The sequence below is a fragment of the Triturus cristatus genome, chromosome 12 (genome assembly GCF_964204655.1).
Source record: "Triturus cristatus chromosome 12, aTriCri1.1, whole genome shotgun sequence".
Lineage (NCBI taxonomy): Eukaryota > Metazoa > Chordata > Amphibia > Caudata > Salamandridae > Triturus > Triturus cristatus.
Window position 1 is genome coordinate 488,663,658 of NC_140595.1, and position 25,162 is coordinate 488,688,819.

At 42.7% G+C, this 25,162-nt stretch overlaps 1 protein-coding gene across 2 annotated transcripts in view; it reads right to left on the minus strand.

Moving 5' to 3' along the window:
* Positions 1-25,162, minus strand: part of LOC146776143 (transcription initiation factor TFIID subunit 4-like) — a 1,156,451-nt gene that overhangs the window by 862,795 nt on the left and 268,494 nt on the right. For both annotated transcript variants that reach the window (XM_085639557.1, XM_085639558.1), the window contains exon 5: positions 4,434-4,556. In XM_085639557.1, the coding sequence (XP_085495683.1) occupies positions 4,434-4,556 (123 nt within the window). The remainder of the gene's footprint in view (positions 1-4,433; positions 4,557-25,162) is intronic.

Below are 25,162 nucleotides of genomic sequence, written 5' to 3' on the forward strand. Positions count from 1 at the left end.
AAATGCAACAAAAATTTAATGTCATCAACCTGGGGGTCGTTTTGACTGGCATCTCGATTTTAATATTTCACCAGAATGTACATTCAGTAAAACAAAATCTATGTTCCCACACATAAGCAGTTCTGCTGCATTCATAAATATAAACGAAGATCCCATGGTGGAGATGTATGTTCCTATCAACAAGAAAAGGACTTTCTTGTGTATCCTATATATACCTATTCACTTGTCATTTCTCTTTTTCCTCAAAAAACATATCATCAATCTTTCATACTACCAACCACGCTATGAAACCAGTTTACTGCAAAAATATCTGTCCTTTTATTAAAAATAGTGCAAATAATCTTATCAACAATATAAAAGACAATTTAAAAATTAATTACAATAGATTCCATCAAAAAAGGTTCACAGTATAATCAATTAGCATTGCATTAAAAAAAATCTTCTGTTTTTGTAATATTTTTTCAATATTTTCCTATACCGATGTGTTCGACTACATTTTATAAATAAAAACCATATAGTTCATTGTTGTTTCATACATGTAGTAAGAAAAAATATTTCCCAATAAATGCAACACTCAAACCTCTTCGAGAGACAAAAAACAATATTACAAGTTATCAAGTTGTTGACGCGGCGTTTCGGTGGTATACAGTTGGTTAACCCAACCTTCTTCAGGACAAAGTATTAAAAACAATGATGTTCTCTTTTCCAATTTCTCTAAAGACGGAATACGCATCCACTAGGGTTATTACAGGCAGCTCACCTTCGTGGTTTTACTTGCGCTTCACATACATTTCTTCTCACACAAGGTCAACTTCGTGCTTACCATAAATTCATTCCTTGAGTATATGAGGTATAGAAGCCACTTGTCAATTGCTGGCTATTGTACATCCGAATAGGAGCTGTTATAACTTTTCCCACCTAATTTTCTGATTTGTGTATTTTGCGGGGCATCAGACTCTTCTTCTGCCCTTGTGTTCGGTTAAAATCAGCGATCTTGTCTAGCCGATCGAGTCTTCAATGTGCACACCAGCTGTATACCACTGAAATGCCGCGTCGACAACTTTTAATATTGTTTTTTAAGTCTCTGAAAGAGGTTTATGAGTGTTGCATTTATTGGATAATATTTTTTCTTACTACATCTACGAAGCAATAATGAATGATATGGTTTTTAGGTCTCGCCTACGCAGCGCACATGCGCTACATAGGAGGAGACCTTTAGGAATCTATTTGCTTTTTCTGCCAAAAACGTGCACGCTTTACATTGCTTTCAATGGCAACGCGTGCACGTTTGGCGATTTCCTTGCGGGAGCGAGCTTTGAAACCTTCTGTTTGTAATTAACTTGCAAACAGATGGTGCCCCTGCTCACTCCTGCAAGGGGAACACTGTGTGCTCTCGGCCCACACTCACCTCACACCTCCCCCCCCCCTCAGCTGCATTCCTTGCATCCCACAGCGTTTTGCCAGCAGGAGTGAGTAGTGCTTTCTTGTTTGTTTCTGTCTCTGTTTACTTTATTTCCTATCTCTTTCTAATTTCAATATCTCCCCCACTCTCTTATACAGACTCCCCACTGCTTTCTACCTGTATCCGTCTCTTCTCCCTTCATTTGTATCCCTGAAATTCTCCTCTGCCTGTCCCACTTCCTATGTTCAGTTACATCGTTCTGTTGCTCACACAGCATTTCCAGCTTCCTTTCCCAATGCTGCTCTCTGTGTGTATGAGTCGCGCTTTCTCTCTCCCATCTCTCTCTCTCTCTCTCTCTCTCTCTCTCTCCCCCTTTCTCTCCCTCGCTCCCTTGATTCCATTGCCCCTATCTTTCAGCCTCTTTCTTCCTCTGTTTCCTTGTTTGTCTCTTCTCGAGGCCACACTTTATATCTGCGGCCCCTCTTTAGATTGCTCATTTTGATTTCTTTTCATGCTTTCCTTCTCTATGCGACTGTTTCAGTCTGTTTTTAAACCTCGCTGTCAAACTCACGTCATTCGTAAGTGCAAAGAGGAGAGCTCAGGCAGTGTAGTTTGTCCGGAAACAAGTGGCATTTATTAGCTTTAAATCCTTCATCGGTATAAACATTGATTTTATTGACCAAGATATGGATCAAATGACCTCTAGCATCGACCACTTCAAATAAAGTGGGGAGATTTCTTTTTTGCATAATACAGGGGCGGGGGTGAAAGGATGTTTGGCAGGGCACTGTTTGTATTTACTAACCACTGCCAGCAGATCAATCCTGACAAATACTCTTTAAAAACTCAGGATAATTATTTCTTCTTCATCAGTGACAATGAAACTACATACACAGACACCGTTATACTGTACGTACCCTCCCAGTTGTTTTTTAACACTGTTCATCTTGCTGTTTTAATTTGAAATGGCTGCAAGAGTAGGGTTCATCAATTTAGGTGAAATATATGTAAATATACTAATGCACAAAGCATAAAAAGCCATGTAAATAAAGTTCCTACATATAACACATTTTTTGTGAGTATTAAAGAAGGCACAATTCTTAATTGCAAGTCCCACTGTGCACCTCTGCACATTTGGAGCTCGATTCACAAAGGTAAAACAACTTCAAAAAGACATTGATAAATTCCGCACGCAAGTCCCTGCCCTATTCCCCTAGTGCTGCACACTGAATTGGAGCCAGAGTGACTCTGAGCGAGCAAGATGCTTCAAATCCCCCCTCTAGGGGAGGGGAAAAATCAGTGAGTAGGAGATAAACATCATGGACAACATTGCAGGTGACCACTATAATGAACTACATCCTTAGAGGAGAAGGCATAAGCCAGGTAGCAGAATGGCACCGATGTTGTGAAAGATTTGTAAGATGAAGGCATGTAGCGTGGGAGACAAAGAAATCAAAATGGCAGGCCTGGGCATGTGAAGGAGAAGTTTGCAAATATTCAGACATAAGGTGATGAGCCATAACAAGTCACTTTCTCAATAGCAAAGGATTTTGAATAGGGTTTTTTCTCCACGAATATAAATATTTACAAAACTGGTGATCGCAAATCTGTAAAATGGCACAGTGACCATTCTGTCATTCAATGTTTTTTTTGGGGGGGGGGGGGGGGGGTTTGGTGAATTTTTGCCCAGATATTTTAGAAGCATAAGAGAACATATGACCATTTAGTTGGCAAGTACTTATCAGGTTTTGCACTAATCTTGTGCACAAGATCCAACTGAAGTGATGTTCTTATCCTTCTCTCACGGTCCCCACCAGTGGTTGCTTATACTAAAACCTGATAGTCAATAGTATAAGAAGGGAAAGAGGAATAGCATAAGAGAAACAAGCATTGGCATAGCCAATAGGTCTCGCCTTTGAGACCTAATAAGTGTTTAGTTCTCCAGCACAATATCCTTGGTGCAACAACATCAAGTGTTGCATGGCTAAACACTTATAAGATCCCAAAGGCGAGACCTATTGGCTATGCCAATGCTTGTTATTAATGAAATGTAGTCAAACACATCGGTATAGGAAAATACAAAAAAAAATATAGCAAAAACAGAAGATTTTTTATGAAAGGCAATTGATTACTCTGTGAACCTTTTCTGATGGCATCTAATGTAATGAATTTTTAAATTGCATTATGGGATTTTATATTGTTGATAATAATATTTGCACTATTTTTGATAAAAGGACAGACATGTTTGCAATAAACAAGTCTCATATGGTGGTTGGTAGTATGAAAGATTGTTGATTAAATGTTTTGTGAGGAAAAAGAGAAATGACAAGTGTTTAGGTATATAGGATACACAAGAAGGACCTTTTCTTGTTGATAGGTATTCAAACTCTGTCCCTTTTGCTTGAAGGGTTGCTCTCTCATTTTATTTGGGAGATGTCTATTCACCATTTTCCTTGCTCTCCAAAATATTTGAATAGCCACTATAGCATCTTGGCTTGAAAACCTGTAACATAGGTAATATCGACAAACTCATAAAATGGTCCAACACATGTCTGTGATTGCTTAAAGACTGCGAGATGTATCCTTGTTTCACTAGTAAAACTACCTTTATATATGTGCTACAGATTCTGACAATGATCTAAACACAGGAACCTCTAAAGCTAACCTGTAGGTGTAACCCAGAAAAAAAAAAAAGTACACACCAATTTAGTGATGTCGGGGATGAAAACTCCTTCATAAAAGAATGCAAGAAAGTGGTTCCTGCGCAAACCTGACCAAAATATTATGTTAATTTACATTTCTCAAAGCTGCTTTTACATCACAGTCCTTGCTACATATTCATATAGTAGTAAGAACTGGTACAAAAAGGAAGATGTGGTAATAAAGAATCATTCTTTACTTCTTTCTGCATGTTAGACAAAACCACTTGTGTTATAATATTAATTTCCAAGATAACATACACATTTGTTCTAAATCAAATCATTATAAATTCGATGCATCAATTATTTGAATACAAATGAAGATAATGTACCAACAAATCCTGGACAAGGCTCTTCACATTTCTCGAAGTTTCTGGTGAAGGGGAATTATGAGATGCCAATTTTATGAGCGTCGCTAAGAAATTTTTGCATTTCTTCACATTTTCATGCATTTCCTAGAAGAAATTAAAACAAATGGTATACAGAATGTTTTTTCATTTATGTGCAATCCGGCAATCAAGGCAAAACACAACTGAATACCAAACAAGGTATGCACATGGGTCTATTCAGAGATTACCTTCAATAAAAAAAATCCAGCACTTCCCAAATGGAGCTAGAGATGCAGAGGGAAACTGAGGGAAGGTGTACCTCTGATCCACAAACTGGTTAAACTTTTTGAACTTGGAAGCACAAAATGACAACGGTTTTTGTTATGGTTCCAGGCACCAAGCTTCAGTTCAACATTTCTTTAGGGAGGCACCCTGCCCAGACAGGCAACAAACCGAGACGCTATAATAAGGTAACTATCAAACATAGTTCCCTTTCTAAGATTGGCACCAAACATAAGCACCACTTGGAAATTTCTGATGTCAGCCCTTCCTGTTGGGTGCTTCTTCCTCAAGGTCTATCCCATTTCTGTAAGGTGGTTCCTGTTCAGAGACTAGCCCCTTCCTTTCAAGAGTTTACTATACTAACAAAATATAAATAAGGCTTCCAGTTTTCTGTTTTTGCTGATTTTTACAGGTAAACTCAGACAGAAAACAATGTGTTTCCTATCTGTATATGTTTTTATGAGCGGAAAAATATTGAAAACGGTGCTTCTTGTGAGACTTTCCATGCTGTCTTTCATGAAATCCAGGCAACAGCTGAGCAGATAAACACAATGGAGAGTTAAAAAACAGGATGAGAGTTCCTTAAGTACAGGCATACGTTAACATATATTTGTAGTATAAAGCTGATATGTACCTGTGAGGGTTGTGTTGTGTTACACATAGCTGCATAATTTGCTAGAACGATGGATTTAACCCAGATCTATTGACTGGGGGTGAATGTTTGATTTGCTCTGCATTCAGTACATCATCTGTGTCTTATACTTTCTCACCCTAAGTGCACCAGATATGCCCAGACGTGGGTCCCAGGCTCACTGTGCCACTGGATTCAAGCTAGCCTGGCTGATGAGGGGTGATGCCCCGAAACCGGTCCCAGGATGCTTGTTTCCGGTCCAGGGAGGACCTGGCTTGGCGGTTTGGTCTGGACTGTTCCCATGAGGCACGGGGTCAAGACTGATTTTCTTTTTTTTTTTTTTTTTATATTGAAACTGAAAGGTGTCATACAACATTAAAGTTCAATACAGAAAATATAAAATTACAAAAACCAAACATCTCTCATACAACGAACCAACGTCCATCTAAAATAACAAGAACAGTTTTAAAATACCATACGTGAAAAGAGGGTCAAAAAAAGTTTCCCCAAATTTTCTCCCCCCTCCAATCCTCGCCGCGTAGTTACACTCACTAATCTTAACTCTTCGCATTTTACGTAGCGATTCATGGAAAGATGGTGTCTGAATAGTACGCCAATTCTGGAGTAACAATGATCTGGCCACTGCCATGCAGATGAATAGCAATTTAGCGAGTGAGACAGAAAGATTAAGATTCTGATCAAAGCCATAAAGCATCAATTTAACATTTATAGATATCTGGATATGAAAGATAAAACATAAAAAACGAAAAATGTCTGCCCAGAACTCTTTGACCATACTGCATTCAACTATGACGTGTGTCCAATTAGCTGGGGCGAAATTTCGACAACGAAAGCAGATCGGTATATAATTACTGAACATTTTAGCGATTTCCGCCGGGGTATAATACAGGAGCCATTTTCCAAAAAATAGCATTCTGCGCCAATTGGCTCCCCTTAATGTGGAAAAATTAAATTTATTAATAGTCCGCCACGTCGTTAATGATAAAACATGTTTTTCTTGTTCCCACCATTTTTTGACTGCTTTGAAACCTAGATCGTCTTGTTTAGACTGGGCAAGATGACGTTTCCACTCACCAGGTTTCCTTATTAAAGTACTGTTGAAAAAAAGATTGTTATTTAAAGGGGAAGTCTGAGTAAAGGAAGTGGGAGCATACTGCTGCAAAAGTTTATAAACTATATTATAAGACCCGGCTAACAAAAAATTTCCTGAAATTAGTAAACGCATCTCGGGCGGAGTTAACCACCTGGAATAATGTAAAAAATCGCCCACTTTGCTAAAGCCGGCCTTAATCCAATAGCTCATTAAATCCGAGCTTACCCCCTGCCCTCTTGATGAGAGTAAATTAGTCAGCAAGGAGGAGGTATTAAAAAGAGAGAGAGAGTATCTACTAATCATGGCCGAACGCTTCCTAAAAAACCATACTATTATTTTATACCTGACCAATTTTGGAGATTTAGGTACTTGAAGAGGGGAAGGTATTTGACTCTCTGAAAAAATTAAATCGAAGAAAAAACTAATATAATCATTAGGGTTCGGAGTTGGGACCTTGAATCGAGTCAGGTACTGAGCAAAATAGGCATTATAATAATCTCTAATGTTTGGAAGTGCAAGGCCACCATTATCTAAACCATCATAAAGAGTAGTCATCGCAATACGAGGCGTTTTATGTGACCACAGAAAGCTTGAAAATAAGGATTCTATTTTCGAAAAATATGAACCTGGAAGAAAACACGGAATTGTAGAGAACAAAAAATTAAATAATGGTAAAATAGACATTTTAATCAGGGCGACTCTACCCAAAATTGATAAAGGTAATTTGTTCCAGCGAGTTAGCATTGAGCGAACCTTTTGAAGAAGGGGAACAAAATTCAAACCGAAAAGATCTTTAACTGAAGATGAAAAAAACACCCCCAAATATCTTTTAGGTTTATTATTAATACAGCCACGTAAATCCGGATATAATTCGGGAATGTGATTGCCACAAATCAGTATTTCGGTCTTTTTTTTATTGATCCGGTAACCCCCAAAAGTCTCAAATTGCTCAAAAATCTGAAATGCCTGAGCTTGAGACTGCAAATCGGATTTGATAAGTAACATAATATCATCTGCATAAAGTTTTATCTTCAACATAAATGGAATCGGGGGTGAAATCTCTGCAGACTTCCGAATAGCTATTGCGAGGGGTTCGATAAAAAAAGCAAAAAGAATCGGTGATAAGGGACAGCCCTGACGGGTTCCGCGATTGACTGAAACTGATCCAACCGAATGTGAATTAATAATAATATTAGCTTTAGCACCCGAATAAAGATTACGAATAAAGTTAATAACGTTAGATGGAATATGAAAGGGCTGCAAAATAATAAAAAGTGTCTCCCAAACCACCAAATCAAAAGCTTTTTCCGCATCAAATAACAAAATAAGTGCAGGGATCCTCCGTGTCTCAAAGTAATCCAAAGCTTCTGCCAGATAATGAGTATTAGTCATGAGCTGTCTACCGGAAATAAAACCGTTTTGGTCTTTATGAATCAGATCCGAAGAAATTCGATTAAATCGAATAGCCAATAATTTAGTGACGATCTTGTAATCCGAATTCAAGAGAGTAATGGGACGATATGAATTAGGATCGGTAGCATCTTTCCCCTTCTTCAAAAAGCTAACCACAGTGCCCTCGCGGAAAGAGTCTGGAATTGAGGCTCCTGCCAACATAGAGTTAAGCAATAATAGAAACAAATTTGAAAAAGTGGGAAAAAAAACTTTAAAAAACTCTGCGGGTAGCCCATCCGGACCGGAGGCTTTCCCTGATGGAAGATCTTTCACCACCGCCTCTATCTCTTCCAAAGAAAATCCATCTGCCATGGTTAATTCTTCGGAGTGGGAAAGAGAAGGGATCACAGCCTGCCGCAAAAAAGAATTTAATTTGGACTGGTTAATTTTAAGCTGATGAGAATATATATTTTGATAATGACAATGCATTATCTCACCTATCTTATCTGGATCAGTTGTAGATTGATGCGAGACCGGACATTTTAACTCCCGAATTAAATTGGATGCTGCTTGTTCCTTAGCCTGCCAGGCCAAGAATCTCCCAGTAAAATTACTTTCTTCGTATATTTTCTGATATTGAATACGAAAAAATGCCTCGCCCTGCTAATATAAAAATGTGGTGTATTTTTGTTTAGCTTCATTTAATTGATCTTTAACTAATCGGTGAGGGATTTTGTTGCCTTTGAACACTAAGTGTATGTATACGGAATTCCAATAGTTTTATTTCAGCCCTAGATGCAGTTAAAATGGCCGCATCTTTCCCTATGATGATTCCGCGAATATAGGCCTTTAAAGCATCCCAAATAATACTTATAGGGGCAGTGCCAGTATTAAGAGTTATAAAGTATTTGATCTCGTTTTTTAATTCAGAGACCCATTTATCGTCATTAAGAAGAGCTTTATTGAGAACCCATCTTTTAGGGGATCTTTTAGTATCCCCAAAAATGAATTCCCTAATAAGCATAGCATGGTCGGAAAATACGTTGAACACCGTATTGTGAAAGCCAAGCTTGAGGTTACGTGAAGCTAGAATAAAATCAATACGGGATGAGGATTTGAATCTACCCGACCAGCAAGTATATTCTCTTTTAGAGGGGTTATCTACCCGCCAATGATCGGAGAGATCGAATAGTTTGATATAATGTGAGATGGTTTGAAAAACTTTCGTTTAAGTTGTTTTGATGATTGAGATGATGAATCCAAATGAGGATCCATCAGCACATTAAAATCCCCACCCATCACAATATCTCCTGACACCATTAATAGAGATTGAAACAAATCTTCATACAAACTAGCATCGTCTGTTAGAGGCCCATAACAACATACAAAAATAAAAGGTCTCTGCCTAGTTTTAACTCTACATGAGACCCAGCACCAACGTCCTGAGCCTCCCTGTTCTGATTGAATAATATCAGCGCATAAGTTCTTATTTAAGAATAGTGCCACCCCTCGCTGAGATTCATCGCCTGATGCAAAACACCGAAACGAAGCCCAAGATTTGAGCATTGAACACCCATCTAACTTGGAAGAGGGAATATGTGTCTCCTGTAGCAAAATAACAGAGGGATTCTCAGCCTTTAACCAAACTTCCATAGCACACTTTTTCTTAATATTGTTTAAGCCATTGACATTGAGAGAAAGCAACTTCAGACTCTCCTTATTAGACATTGAGATCTAAATTAAATTGACTAAAGAGAATTATCACCAAACCACTCCTTACCCCTTGAATACATTGAATACATACTGACAAATAGAAAAATAAGTGAAAATAATCAGACACCATCAATTTCCTTTTTGTTTCAACCCACCCACCACCACCAACAGCCCAACCCACCCCAGCACCACCCCCACCACCCCCCCGAACCCCACCCTCCAATGGCCCAGCTACCTCCCTCCACGCTGACCATAGGATCCTGACCCACTTCATTGGGGCGACCTGTTAACACCCCCTAGGCCGCCTGAGTTGCGGACTCCCGCTGGCTCATCTGACCCCCCCCAGCCCCCAGACCCACTTCTAGGATAAGACTATTAGCATCCGGGGCGCAAATAGACACCCCCTACAAAACAAAGAAAAGGGAAAAAAAAAAAAAATAATTTAGGAGGGTGAAATCTCCTTAAGCAGATCCTGTGCCGCTGATATATCGGAAATCATAAAAAATGTGCCTTTAACTAACATTTTAAGCTTGGACTGCTGTGCTATCGTAGCTTGTGCCCCTTTAGCTTTAAACAGCCCCAACATTTGAACAAACTCTTTTCTTCTCCGAGCAGCGGAGGCAGACATATCTGAAAAAATACGACATTTGACAGTCTCAGTAACAAATAATTGTCTTTTCTGAATTGCCGTTGAAAGAATAGTCTCTTTGACCCGTATATCCGAAAAATTAAGTAACATTGTTCGAGGAAGGGAGGAATTTGGAAAGGGCTGAGCAGGAACGCGGTGAGCACGTGTAATAGTTAAATCGCCTTCATAGTTGGGGATCACTTTAGATTTTAAAAAGGATGTTGCCCATTGCAGCGTATTAGAGCCTTCGAGGCCTTCTGGAACCCCCACAATCCGAAGGTTCGATCTACGATTATAGTTTTCCAAATCATCCAATTTATTTTCAAACGAACGTGTACACACAGAAAGATGTTTTACATCTTTTTTGACCTCCGTCATTTGATCCTCCAAACTTGAAATACGCGTTTGGCCTCTTGGAGACGAACCGGGAATATAGAAAAGAGAGCCTCCATTTTCTCCAGTCGTTGATTAATCGAAGCTAGCTCTGCCCTTTGAGCCCTCTTTAATTCTCGAACTTCATCAAGAATTAGATTTAGCATGTCTTTAACTGACATCTGGATCTCCCCTACAGTCTTGGTGTCGAGATCTAGCAAGGGACTAAAGGAACTAGGGGGACTCACATTAGAGACAAAATCAGCAGGAGTGTCTAGCAGCTTGTCGGTCAATAATGGAGCTGTAGCCGTACTTTCCAAAGGAATAGCCTCTTTCAGACTATCTTTATGAGGGTGCGTCGAAGAGTTCTCTTTCAATAAGGATGATGAAAATGTTGAAAGTGCTGAAGGATTGAGCTTATTCGGCAAATCTGAGGATTGAGAAGAGGAAGTTTGGAATATAGTATCTAAAGAAAGCACTGGATTTTTTTTGTCGAAAAGAGGAAATGGTTTGGTCCCCTTTAACACATCCGTGGCTCTATCTTGCTTATCTTGCTTAGATATACGGTCTTGAATGAGGGTTAAAGGAGCCTCCTCTGCACTATGCGCGAGCTCTGCATCCAGTGTCTAAGATTCCACCAAAGATACCTCCAACTCCTCTGAGCTCCCAGAGCTGTTAATTTTCTTCTTGCTTCCCCCTCATCAAAGCTTACACTTTTATCAGCACTTTTGCTCAATAATTTGTCTGCGTTTTTGGCTTCTCTAGCCTGGAGGCGGAGAACTTTTGCCTTGCGTGTGTTGAGTAGTTTTCCCATATTGAGCGAAGGAAGACGGCAAAAAAAAAAAAAAAACAAAAAAAAAAGGAAAAAGAATTTAAAGAATGAAACCAGCTAGAGTTCAGCTAGAGTTAGGGGTCCGCTCTATCTGCCCTCCTCTCCCGAAATGAAAATCCCCGAAAGTCTCTGAATCCAAAGGATAAAGTACCGTGGATGACGCCTTCCCCCGGCAGGGCTACTTCCCAGCAACAAGCCACGAACCAGTTGCGCTAACTATCCAAAAAACAGGAATAATCCAAAGATGTCCAACTCACCACGTGCTTCTGCCGCGGAAAATATCCGACTGAAACACCCGACTTTCACGCGATGTGAAGCCCCATGCTGAGAAGTGCCTGCTCGGCTGCTGGGAAGACCGACCACAACAACGCTGGTGTGCACTCTGCCGGTTAAGCCGCCGCTTCGTTCACAAGCATCGCAGCAAGCCACGGAGCCCAAAGGTGCGTCGCCGTGATACTGACAACGAACAAACAATCCAGTAGCGGTCGTGGTCATGGAAGAAAATCCAGTCGGCTGGGCGCTAAACTTTCCCGCTGCCGTTGCCGTCCGCCATTGACCACCACGCCCGCCATGCACGTTCACCTTCACGGCCTCAAGCGGGGGAGGAGGAGCCAGGAGCCGGCAAGCCTCAGGTGAGAACGGAGGCGTGGATCTCCATCTCAGCCATTGTGTGTTCACTGTCAAGACTGATTTTCATATGGCTGGATTTGAACTGGGGTGGCATGATGAGCAAAAGAACAATGGATTTAACCAAGATCTATTGACTGGGGGTGAATGTTTGATTTGCTCTGCATTCCATCCATCATCTGGGTCTCTTTTGCGAAATTCCTAAAATGTCACAGGCATCCATTATGAGTACACGTCCATGAGTTAAATAAACATGGAAATATACCATTTTACAGCTCCATTTATTCTCAAAACACAATAAAACACAATAAATACCAATAAGATGGCCAAAAAATAAATATGGATATATACAGTTGGAAATGTTAAAAAATACCAGCGAAGCAAGATGGCACCTTGCTTGTTCGCTGCTCCTCTCTCGATCCGCTCACCCGTTGTGAGGGTACTGTACTGATAAGGGTGTGCACGGAGGAGACATTGTCGGAATTTGAAATGCTGTAAGAGGACCACGGAATGCTTGGAAGAGTTTGCCGGTGAAGGTGTAACACTTGATGGTGCACCAGTAGCTTATTGGGCCGTTTGGTACTCACCGAGGCGGCTGACGCTGTGCGGTGTATTGCCCGATCTGCACGGATCTTCCTTCTGGTGTTGGCTAGGAAGGTAGGGGGCTAAAAAGCAGTAAATCTTGGCTTAGAGTTCCGATACCGGCCGCTGCCCCTGCCCCACTATCAGACTGTCATCGACCCGGGCCAGAATCAAGGGGAGGCAAGAAAGGAGAGGATGTAACGAGGGCTAAATCTGAAGCTTTGGTGAAAGCTTTAAAAAAAAAAAAAAAAAAAACACACACAGCAATCTGGCTGGTGTTCAACGGAACCCGAACCAGGGACTTCTCAGCCTTTAAATGTGGACCTATTTTCTACAGCAGGTTCTAGAGGCTCTACGGCAGAGATGGATAGGACGAGCATGGCATCTATTGACTCTGCAGCACTGGAGGAGTCCGGACTTGCTGTCTCCGTGAGCTGTAAAGACACATCGCTGGTTACTTTTCTTGCAGGAGCGGATGGAGACTGTTTGGAATTGGAACGGAGTAATCAAGGCAAAAGTCCAGAGGCTCACCACCAAACAGGTATGGGGCCGACTTTTGTACCTGGGGAAGGACGAGGCTAAGTGTTGACAGAGGAGGTGGAAACTAAAGCAACCCCCTTCAAAGGGAATGTGATAGTAGAGGGTTGCAGTGGTGACCGGGCTCTAACTAGTTCTCTGACTCCCCTAGTTGTGGTATGTTTAAGGCCAGAAGGTGGGCTGTTTGACTATGCTGGATCGCCAGATACAGGGGAGAATTTATCTCACTGATTGATGACTGATATATCTAACCTCAACAGCTCCTCATCTATGGATGATCTGGACTCTGACTCTAGTCCTAAGAGTGCCCCGAATGAGATGGTTTTCTCAACACAACATAAACACTTGACGAGGAAACAAAAAAAGAAGCCCCCCAGCAGTGGCGTTGCTAGGCCTTAAGCCACCCGTGGTGGCCACTGCATCTGCTGCCCGCAGCCTAATCGAAGAGCGGGGGAGAGGGAGATGCTGGCGCTTCATGCGGCAGCGACTGCCGCACGTAAGAGCGGGGGCTGGGGGGGGGGGGGCTTAATGCCGATTCTTACAGCTGCAAGTAAGAGAGGGGGCCATCCGCCGCACCAAAACCTGTGCCCCCTGGGGCAGTCCGTCCCCACCCCCTCTAGCTACGCCACTGGCCCCCAGGAGGGCAGGGGCGCCTATGGAAACACCACTTGCATGCTGAGGTGGGATTACTCGGCTACCCAGCAGGTATATCCCGAAGAAAAAAGTGAGACTTATCTGCGAGTGGCAAAGTTTTAGATGGCACTGCAAATGTTTCGCCCAGTACAGTAGAGCCATCACATGCATTCATTTTTTACTCTATTTAACAACTGCAGGAAGAAGCTCCGAGTGACAGCAGATGTGCCGGCCTTGCCTCAAAAAACTGCAGGGAGCCGCCAGGAAAGTAAACAAAACTTGCATGGACATTGTGGACAGGATTACTTTGGTTTCGGGGTAGACTGAGTTTCTTGAGTCTGAGGTTAATGTGTCGAGAGCCCAGAAAACATCCCAAGAAGTAAAGATTATGGATGTGATGTGGAAACTTAAAGATCATGAAAATAGGCAGCGCAGGAATAATTTAAGATTCTTGGGGATTGCCGAAGGGGCAGAGGGGAAGGATACTAGAGCTTTTATGGTATCCCTTTTAAAAGGAGCCTTCCCGGAAATGCCAGCCACAATGGACCTCAGACCTGGAGGTTCAACAGGCTCATTGATTTCCTCTTATGTTAAAGAAACGCCAGGCCACCAAGTAAGAGAAGCCCCGTGCTATATTTGTTAATTTTGATAATTTTCTCCTATGAAAGGCCACCTATGATTATGGCATAGCCTAATGCAAAGAGAGAGCAGAATCAGATTTTTTTAATTTATTTTTTTGACCCGACTTCTCATGCTACTGTAGAGCGGTGGTGGCATTTGCAGCAGCTCTTTAGCCCTTTTCAGAAACTGGGGGAGGAAGTATATTTTCAAAATCCTGCTCCGCTAATAATTATATTTAACGGGAAAATTTACAGCTTCACCTCAGAGATACAAGCCCAGGAATATCTAAGAGATTACAGGAGGAACTTCCACTGACTGTAGATAAAAAATGTTTTGTATTGTTCAAGTTGGGAAGAGGCGAGATCTTAAATTCTGTTGCAGCTACACAGGATCTTATGGTTTAGTGTGAGGCATTCAGCTTCCTGATGTGAACGGTGTTTGAGGGTTTATCTATGCACCTGTTGATATGGACTTATTCATGGGTTTTTGATAAATGGGAGAGGCAGAGGTGGGGGGGTGACAACAGATATGTTTTTTGTGTGTTATCCTTCAGGCATGCGGCCTGGCTGCTCGTTTCTAAGTGGTGGGTGAGACAGGGATGGGGTTGGGAGAGATGGGGAGGGAGAGTGGTGGGACCACACAAAATTTGGGGCAAAATTGGTCGAGCATTACACTACAAGGGATAAGTTGGCAGTCTCTAGTCCTCTTACTCAATTTCTTTTATAGAATCTATGGGGTTTGATCACAGCCTGGAAATGTGTTTTGTATAAGGTTTGTCATGATTAGATTATGAATAGCCACTATTAATATCTGTGGGCTGAACGATGAAAGAAAAAGGCAGAGGGTTGCACTAGAGCTCCAAATGTTGCACGTGGACAGCGTGTCTTTAAGACTTGTATCTTGGTGGCTTGGCATTAGTATGAGGCGAAGTCCTCTGGGGATTCTTTTTACTTCTACATACTTTTGTAGTGTTATCAGTTCCCACCATTTATTTATTTCCTTCTTTGAAAGTCTCTCCCAGTATCTGAGTGTTTCTTTATTGTTACTCTGTGATGTTATTTGTCCTCTCTCTGGTCGTTGTGAGTTAGAAGTTATGAATAAATCAGACATTTCTGCATTTCTTTTAGCCTCTCTTTCTTCCATGGCAGGGAAAATATGGTTACTTTTACTCCCTTTAGTCCCTTCCGCTTTAAAAAATTAGTTTCCCTTCCCGTTTGTTGCTGGCGCTAATGATTAGATGTTATTCAGTTATGCTTGTATTGTTTTCTAAATTGTTGCCAATACGGTTGTTTGACTGTCTGCTTCAGACGAACAACTTATAGCGGAAAAGCGCTTTGGGATACGATGTGTCTTTAGTGAAATATCGTTTGGGAAGCCCCCGTATGCCCCACCTATACCTGCAGCTGTGATTGCACTTCTTTGCGAAGGAAAGCAGATTACGCGGTTTCTCTTACCTGATGGCGCTGCAAGGTAAAACAGGAAGTAACTATGTGGAGGTAGAAATAAAAGAAGACTCTTATCTCTATTGTACTATCCCGTGAACAAGGTCAAAGTAACTTGACCGAAACGCGTAGGGCATGGCAGACTTGGAACGAATCCGCCTTATTACTTCTAAAAACGAGTGAGTGCGTTCTTTACCTTGCTGAAAAGCAAGACCTGTTATATATATATATATATATATATATATTTCCCAGTGCTGAAAATATTAGACTGTGAAAGTCATTAAAGTGTGGTACTTCTGCAGAGTACAACAAAAAGTTCCTGCTAGATAGAGAGAGAGATATCGGACTTTTGTCTAGTGGCAGTATTGACGCCATAAAGTAATGCAGAGGGCTGGAAAGAACAGATCTGTATTAAGTGAATAGCTAAGTGGATTAGCAAAGCCATGCATTAGAAACACTTTGAAACAGATGAAATGTGTGTGAGAGAAGGGCTATGGAGAGATGAGGGGCACATTTGCAAGGATGGTAGTGAGGGAATCAAAGGAAGTCATAGTGTGCAATTGTAAACCACACGTTCACCCGTAGGCATCTTGGCGCTGAATAACAGATATTTATTGAAAGTCATGGGAGCTTGCCAAAATGATTGTCGCACTGGCTTCCACCAGCGCTAAAGGCTGCGATGATGGGTATGTGGCAAGGTATAGTAATATTGTGTCTTTTTTCTCTCTTTATTAGTCTTTTTGGAGAGCATACGGATTTCGCAAAGGAAAGGTAAGCCTGCCTTCGGTTTTCCTACTTGCTTTATGTTGTATCATACTAAAGCAAAATACTGGGAAATTGACTGAGGCGGAGCTGCCAATAGGTAAACCTTTCAATTGGTGTGAATGGATACCTACTGTCTGCGGGCCACTCCTTCACTACGCAAGCAGCTGCAGAATATTTGTTCCTCTACTTCAGGAAATCATGGGCTTCAACACCTTTATCTGCTTTCAGAACGTGGTAGTTGTTCTGTTCGCCAATTGACAAGTGCATTATAGTCCCCACTCTGCACATACTGGTGGACAGAACATACGCCACGTTGTCACAGAGTACCCATGTTTCACATTCAACCGTTCTTCATAGTTTATGATGTTCTCTTTTGAAAGCTTTTGAAAATTTCCAGCATGTTTGCCTTAGTTTCAAAGGCAAATATGCTTGCTCAGCTCGAGGAATGGCTTAGCAGCATACTTGAACACCCCCCCAACATGCATCCACAAACTGGATTAGGCACAATGAGAGCATTGATAGCACGTGACAGAAATTTTTCTCAAGTTTCAAGTAGCTAGAGATGGAAGGCATTAGTATAGGGTCTCTTGAAAATTAGACAGGATTAGTCAGGACTCTGAGGAGGACAGACATATGAACAGGTTAGAATAGCTTACGGTAGGTGCGCATTCCGTTGAGTATTGCAAAGGTACAAGGCAGATAGTAAAGGTAGTATAGATAAACGTCATGACTTAATCTTCACCCATGGATTCAAATTCATTGCTGCAACTCTCGCACTGAATTTACTATAGTACTTATGGGTCAATGCTGCTTGCCATGTTCATCCTCCGTTAGAACTTAGTAGATGGTCAGTTTGCTGTATGATAAGTGCATTATAGACACTGCACATAACGGTGGATTGGACATATGCTACGTTGTCACTAACTACCCGTGTTTCACATTCAACCGTTCTTCATAGTTTATGATGTTATCTTTAGAAAGCTTTTGACAATTTCCAGCATGTTTGCATTGGTATCAAAGGTAGATATGCTTGCTCAGCTCGAGGAATGGCTTTGTGGCATACTAGGGCACTGTAACGCCCTGAACGTCTCAGGATCGTTTAACAGACACGATAATGAGAACGCAACCACTTGTGAAGGTTTAGTTATTTTAATGAAGGCAAAAATAATACAAGGAATAAACAAAGGTTATAGTCACTGGAATCCTCCAGGCTAAGTACGTTACCAGCCCACAGCACGGATGGTCCTAACCGTCCTCTGCATATACGCCGATCCCGGCGTATGCCAACAGAGGGCAGAAATGAAACGGCCGACAATGCCAATCGGTAGGCTGTGAGGGGCACGAAGAGTGTTGGGGAGAATCGAGGAGTCAGGGAAACACCCAGCCGGGGTCTCTACCTGAAGGGAGCAGCCGCTCAACCTCTTCCTCAGACTGCACCGGGACGCGGAGTCACCTCCTGGTGATGCGTCACCGATACCCCAATCACAAGCAAAGAAGACTGAACCGAGAGCAGCCGCTCGATCGATCCCGTGGACTTCCGAGTCTGTAACGCAGCAAACACCTCCTGGTGTGCGTTACAGCTGGCAGTCCCTGTATCTCTGGTCGGGCTGGGAGTTACGACTCCAACCAGCAAAAGCGCCACTGCGCTTTGACTCAGCCGAGTCAAAAAGCGAAGCTCAATGGTTATCCGGTAGAGCTTCCGGGTCCTTCACAGGTGACGATGGGGCAAGACACGGCCCAGGGAGTAACGACTCGACCTACCTCCGTTCTTGCCTTACTGGAGCACCACTCCGGAACACTGCTCTTCACTAAGCAGGTACGTCGGTGTAAACACAATATCCGACAGCGTTGTACCTCCCGGTTCCTCCCTTTATAGGGCGTGTTTTCCTTGAGTTATGTAACAGCTCTCCTGTTTACATAAGGGCGTGTTTTCCTTGAGTTATGTAACAGCTCTCCTGTTTACATAAGGGCGTGTTTTCCTTGAGTTATGTAACAGCTCTCCTGTTTACATAACCTTTCAACCACTAAGCATCCTGGGAGATGTAGTTCGTTTTCGCTGGTTACCGTTTTCCTCCCCTCGCATGACAGGAATTCTTGACAGGCACCCCCCCAACTTGCATCCACAAACTGGAAGGAGTTTGATTTAGCACAGTGAGTGCGCTAAAGGTGCATGAAAGACATGTCTTCCTGAGCCTCATGTGGCTGTCATGGGAGCCATTAGTAAGGGTTCACTCAACATGCGTTCAGTAACGTTCAGGAAGAAGGAGGGGGAGACTTGACAGGTGGTAAAATGTAGTCAAACTGATTATGTCTTGTGGCATATGAATGTGATGGGCCCTTGCATGGCGGCTGTATGTTTATGTGAGTGCAAGTGATCTGGTTGATTGGGCCCGTGGCTGGCGGTATGGAAGTCTTGTGTGTGGTGCATGAATGGCGTGTGAATGGACCATAAAGTGGTTGGTGCCGTGAAGTGGCTTTATGGCTCCCCTTCAGAAGGCTTGGCTTCAATATTTATATACTTTGATAAGTATTTGTGTTTTGAAGCCAGCGTTTCTGGAGGTGCTAAAACCAACCAGTGTAAGTGGTGGATTAACTTTATCAAATTAGTGTTAGATTTATATTTGTGGTGGTTTAATGGCCTTTTGTAAGAATATTTTTTTTGTCAATATGGGTAGCAGGGGACTTTGTGCCCTAGCTCAGTTGTCACCTAGGCAAACCTTCACATTTTTGAGTTGACAAGGAGGGAAGTATAGGGATGAATGACTTGCGTGGCTCTCACTGTTTTTTTACCCAACATCCCCTGCAAACCTCAAATTTAGCAGAAAAAAGCACTTTCCACACATTTTCGTGTGGGAAAGTTGTGGGATCACCGGGCTGACAAAATTTCCTACCACCTCACTCGTGTGGATGGCCCAAGTACACGCGACAGGCAAGGTCCCAAAACGTATTGAGGAGACATCAAAATTGCCGATCACAGAACGACCTGGTTTTGCAAGGGGGGTCATCTGGGTTTTGGCTCCGTGCTCGGCGGCCATCTAGGGAAACCTACCAAATGCACACATTTCTGAAAACTAGACACCAGGGGGATTCCAGAGAGGTATGGCTTGCGTGGATCCCCCTCTTCTACTCATGCGCCTGCTAATACATTCAGCGACCTACTGCATAGAGAATATATCTTTTTCTTCATCTTCGCTTTGTGGTCATTCTCAAAGTTTTCTGAGCACAACATTCGGTGGTGGAACTCCTGAGGAAGGCAGTGGTCTGGCAAAAAGCGTCTAGAGTCATTTTTGGAAACCACCTTCTTAACAATAATATTGTGTTTATTGAACTATTGTACTGCATCAATTGCAATTTATTTCATTGTTTCTAAATAGATCATGTACATCAATATATAGTATGAGTGTGTGATGAATGAATGCTAGCTAGAATGTTGTGTCTTTGTTGACTATTAATTCTTAATAAACGATTTTTGTATTTTTCTAATTTTCCAGTGTCACTCGTTTATTCTTGATATGTTTCAAAATATGTATTAATTTCTGAAGTTGCCCTAGATATTTTAAATTACATTATTGCGTGGGTCCCTCTACATTTTCTTACCCAGAAAACCTGAAATTTAGCTGAGTAAAAATCACTTTTGCCACACATTTTTGTGCAGGAAAGTTGTGGGATCTCCGGGCTGACACAAATTTCCTACCACCCAGTGTTCAACCAGGTCTCCCGATAAAAATGGTACCTCAGTCGTGGGGTTGCCCAAGTACGTGAGACAGGCAAGGGCCCAAAACGTATTGAGGAGACATCAAAATTGCCTATCTCAAAACGATCTGGTTTTGCCTGGGGTTGAGGGGGGGAGGGGGGTCACCTGGGTTTTTGGCCCCGTGCGCAGCGGCCATCTAGGGAAACCTATCAAACCCACACATTTCAGAAAACTAGACACCCGGGGGATTCCAAGGAGGTATGGCTTGTGTGGATCCCCTAAAGTATTCTTACCCAGAATCCTATGCAAACCTCAAATTTAGCTGAAAGAAATCACTTTTTTCACACGTGTGTGTGTGTGGGGTCACCGTGCCGGCACAAATGTCCTACCACCCAGCGTTCCCCTTCGTCTCCCGAGTAAAATGATTCCTAACTTGTGTGGCTGTCCAATGTAGAATCGGCTAGAAACTTTTTTTTCTTTTTTAAATGTAGCGCTTAGAATTCACTGTGCTATACCCTTAATCCCTATGTTTTTGGCTCTTCCCAGTCACAGGCATTTGGCCCATCCACACAAATTAGGTATCATTTTACTCGGGAGACGAAGGGGAACGCAGAGTGGTAGGACATTTGTGTCAGCTCGGTGATCCCACAACTTTCCCACACAAAAATGTGTGGAAAAAGTGATTGTTTCTGTTAAATTTCGAGGTTTGCAGGGGATTCTGGGTAGGAAAACGTTGGAGGTTCACGCAAGCCAAACCTTCCTGAACTCCCCTGGGTGTCTAGTTTTCAAAAATGTATAGGTTTACTATGTTTCCCTAGGTGCTGGCAGAGCTAGGGTATAAAATCTACAGCTAGGCACTTTGTAAAAAAAGGGTCAGTTTTCACTGTGAATATGTGGTGTGTCCACGTTGTGTTTTGGACCGTTTCCTGTTGCGGGCGCTAGGCCTACCCACACAAGTGAGCTACCATTTTTCTCAGAAGACTTTGGGGAATGCAGGGTGGGTGGAATTTTGTGGATCCACTCACATTCCAGAACTTTCCACCACAGAAACGTGAGGAAAATGTGTTTTCAGGCACCACTACCTCCAGGGCAGCCCTTGGCACCATCTTCAGATCCTATTCGCAAACACGCAGATGATCCTGGGGTCGATCTTGATGCTTTTGCTCGCCCTAAGAAGGCATTTGTAGAATCATTTCCTCCCCCCTGGTCTGTGGACAGGGATGATTCCCCTAACATCTATGATGGGGAGGGTGACCGCACCAGACCTTGGCATCCTTCTGGCAAACCTAGGGGTAAGAAATATAATTGTAGATTTATATAGGGCGCCTTATCACCTGTGAGGGTATCCAGGCGCTGTCCATGGGCACCAGGGAGATTAGGTGATTTACCCAGAATCATGGGATATTGAGCCGATGCCGAGACGTGAACTCAGATCCCCAGCTCCGAGTCGGCAGCTCTGGTTGCTGCGCCACATCCTCTTCCCGGAGTGATACTGCTCCTGATATGACTTCTCACATTCTCGACTCCGACATGTTGTATCCGGAAGAGTTAATACATCCGTGTTCTGCGGAATAATCCCCTGAATTAGAGGCGGCGTCTTATGCCGCATTCCGATTGCAAAAGCCTTTGGATAAGGAGGTCTGTAGCCACCTCAAGGCAGAATGTCCCCGTCCTTGTCTTGAAGGTAAGGTGGCCCTTACAACAGAGATTGATGCCAAAATGGCTACATTTCGAGGGGAATTTGTGAGGGACTCCCAAAAAAGGGATAGACCACTGCTGGCAATCGTGCCAGGATAAGTTATTAGATGTGGCAGGCCCACTTTCCAAGATCCTAGACATGGCTTTAGACGCTAAAGCGTCTGTACCCTCAACTTTCCAGAAACCTGGTCTAGTTGGGCACAAAGAGTGATCATATTTCTAGAGAATGCCAACTGTGCGTTCTCTACTGAGGCACAGATCCCTCTTGATTAAAATAGACCCTAAACTGGGTAAATTGGCGACTTCAGAGGCGGGCCCCATCGCGCAATGGAATCTCTTTGGAGATCCCTTCTTTTGCGAATTGGGAACGTTTGTCAATACTTTTAACTCTCTTGATAAAGCTCAATCCTCTATAAAAATCATGATTGCCAAGAGGGTGATGTACCTCACCAGGGGCTGCCCCTGAAAATTCCATAAAATTTGGTTTAAATGGATCGCCAACGACTCCCTAGAGGGCCTGTAGTGGGAGGAGGGGGTAAAACTGAGTGCTGACTAACGTATGACCATCATGATATCTGTACCTGGGTGTTCATCTTTCACAAACTATTTTTATCTTTCTCCTCAATTGCAACTTGGACTGGAGTGCTGTCGGTGGGAGGGGAGGGGGGCGCTGTTACATATTATGCATTGCATTGTTTACAGATGTTGACACAGCGGTGGCCTCCTAGAAGTGCACTGATTAAGTATTAATACTGTCACTGTTGCTGATCAATATCAATTAAAAAAGATTACAATAAACATTTAAAAAAAGAAAATCCTCTATAAAAATAATTTTTACACTGCGAGTTATTGCCAGTCGGGGGCGCTTAACCAGCCGATCCTTTCCACAAACCTCCGTCAAAGGTCCGGAAAGGCCAGTGGTAGGACTCCAGCCATTTCGGTAACTTTTACTCAACAAGAAGTTACCCCCGTCTTCGAGAGTAGCAACGGCCCCTATAATAATACTCAAGGTTACGGTAAAACATTCCTAGGACATCAGAATAAAGGGCAGATTGGGAGATTTCTATCAGAACTGAGAGGCTATTACACCAGACCCCTGGGTTCTTCAAACCGCAAAGACCTTAACGAATTTTACAGCTCTCCATTCCAGCCAGTCAGGCCAAGGCCCCTTTCTCCTATCCCCAGCCAAACAGACCTCTCGGAGGTGAGTATTGGCCAACTCCTGGAGAAAGGGGCTATTACGCCAATGTCCTTACACACTCATGGTCTTCTCAGCAACCTATTTCTGGTAGACAAGAGGAACGGGGTCAACGACCTGTCATAAACCTGAGGGAATTCAACGAGTGGCTACCGCCACTTCAAAATGAAGGGCATTCATCTTAGTGATTTGCTGCAGGCAAACAAATGGAAAGTGTGCTTGGATCTGATGGATGCCTATCTCACCATTTCCATTTTTCCAGTCTCAGATCTTCGAGTTCACCTCCCTTCTTTTCGGACCACCATCCGCTCGATGGTGTTTCACCAAGGTTTTGATACCGGTGGTGGAACACTAGAGATTCCGGGTAATTCGTCTGACCATTTAGCTGGATGATATCCTCATTATGGATCAATGCCAGACTATCCATCTTTCGGAGTCTCTTGGCTGCGTGATCAACGAGTCGAAGTCTTCTGACTCCGTACCGGTCCATGCAATTTGTAGGGTTCGTGGTGGATTATGTCAAAGCCACCTTGAGTCTTCCATCTCGAAGCTTACCAAGATAAAGCACGAACTGTGGAAAACTCTAGCCAATCCCTCAATTTGCCTTTGGCATCTTGCCCCCATACTGGGCTTCTTGTTCTTATCCATACAGGCCTTTTCCCAGACCTCTACATTACAGGGCACTACAACGCCTCAAGACTTTCCATCTCCATCGAGGTCTCCAGTCGGTTTCTCTTTCGGAAGAGGCGGGAGAAGAACTACAATAGTGGGTGCCCTATATGAAGGCCTGAAAAGGCTGTGCCATTTTCGGTTTTCAACCTGACATAGTAATACAATCAGGTGCCAGAGGTTCGGGTTGGGGAGCACAGTGACGAGAATTCTCCACAGGAGGAAAATGGTAATCCGCAGAAAGGTCCCTTCATAAACTGTCTGGAGTTGATGGCGGGATCTTTCACTGTAAAGTGTTGGACCAAAGACAAGGTCCAGTGTGGTGTCCCTCTCACAATACACAATGTAGCTGCGGTTTCCTACATCAACCATCAGAGAGACAAGATCAAAAACTCTGTTTCAACTGAACATCTCCCTGACAAATCCAACTAGGTGTTGATTGGCATTCCCGACATTGGGAGGAGGCCACTCTTAGGCAATTACATCCACAGGTCTTTCAAGCAATTCAGTCCAGGTGGGGTCCCTTCATGGTAAACCTATTTGCCTCTCGGCTAGAGCATCAGAATAACAGATATGGTCCTTAATAGAATTTAAACTTTCCGTTATGATAGCTCGGAAATTTATAATTACTGGCAAAGATGGAAAAGGACACCATTATTCCATGAGGTTGTCCCAGTGCTAATTTTGGGGAGATTGTATTTTTACAATTTATATTAAAATGTCTTTTTTTCACTCTTCCAAACTTTTGCTTGCTATTGTTAGAAAAAAAGGTCGTTATAAACTGTTCAAGAACAAAGAATAGAGTTGTAGGCTCCAAACTCAGTTTAGGCAGGAACTTAATAGGTTTCCACTAGACAGAATTACACAGTCTGATGGCTCAACAAGAGAAAAAGCAGTACGTGGACAATTCAGTCCTCTCACTGCTGCTTGACATTCAAAGAGGTATGCTAACACTTCTTAGATATCACTTACTAGACAGCGCATGCATGGTCTGTTGCAAGACATATTGTTAGATTCCCATGGGCTTACAGCCTACCAGTTGTTTCATGTTAGTTGGTTTTACTGTCACTCCCTATTTTCAGCTTTCTTCTTATTCACTAGATTGTGATGGCTTCCTTCCTCTTTGGGCCTTTGTAACTCCACTGGGTCATGGACGCATTACTTGTGTCATTCCACTATTCGCTTTTCAAGTGCTACTTTTTTCTTTTTGATTAAGCACTCCACAAGAATACATGTTTTCCAGTGGTCTCCCTCGTGTACTTCTCTGCTCCTTTGCTGCACTCTTTATTCCTCTCTCTTGCC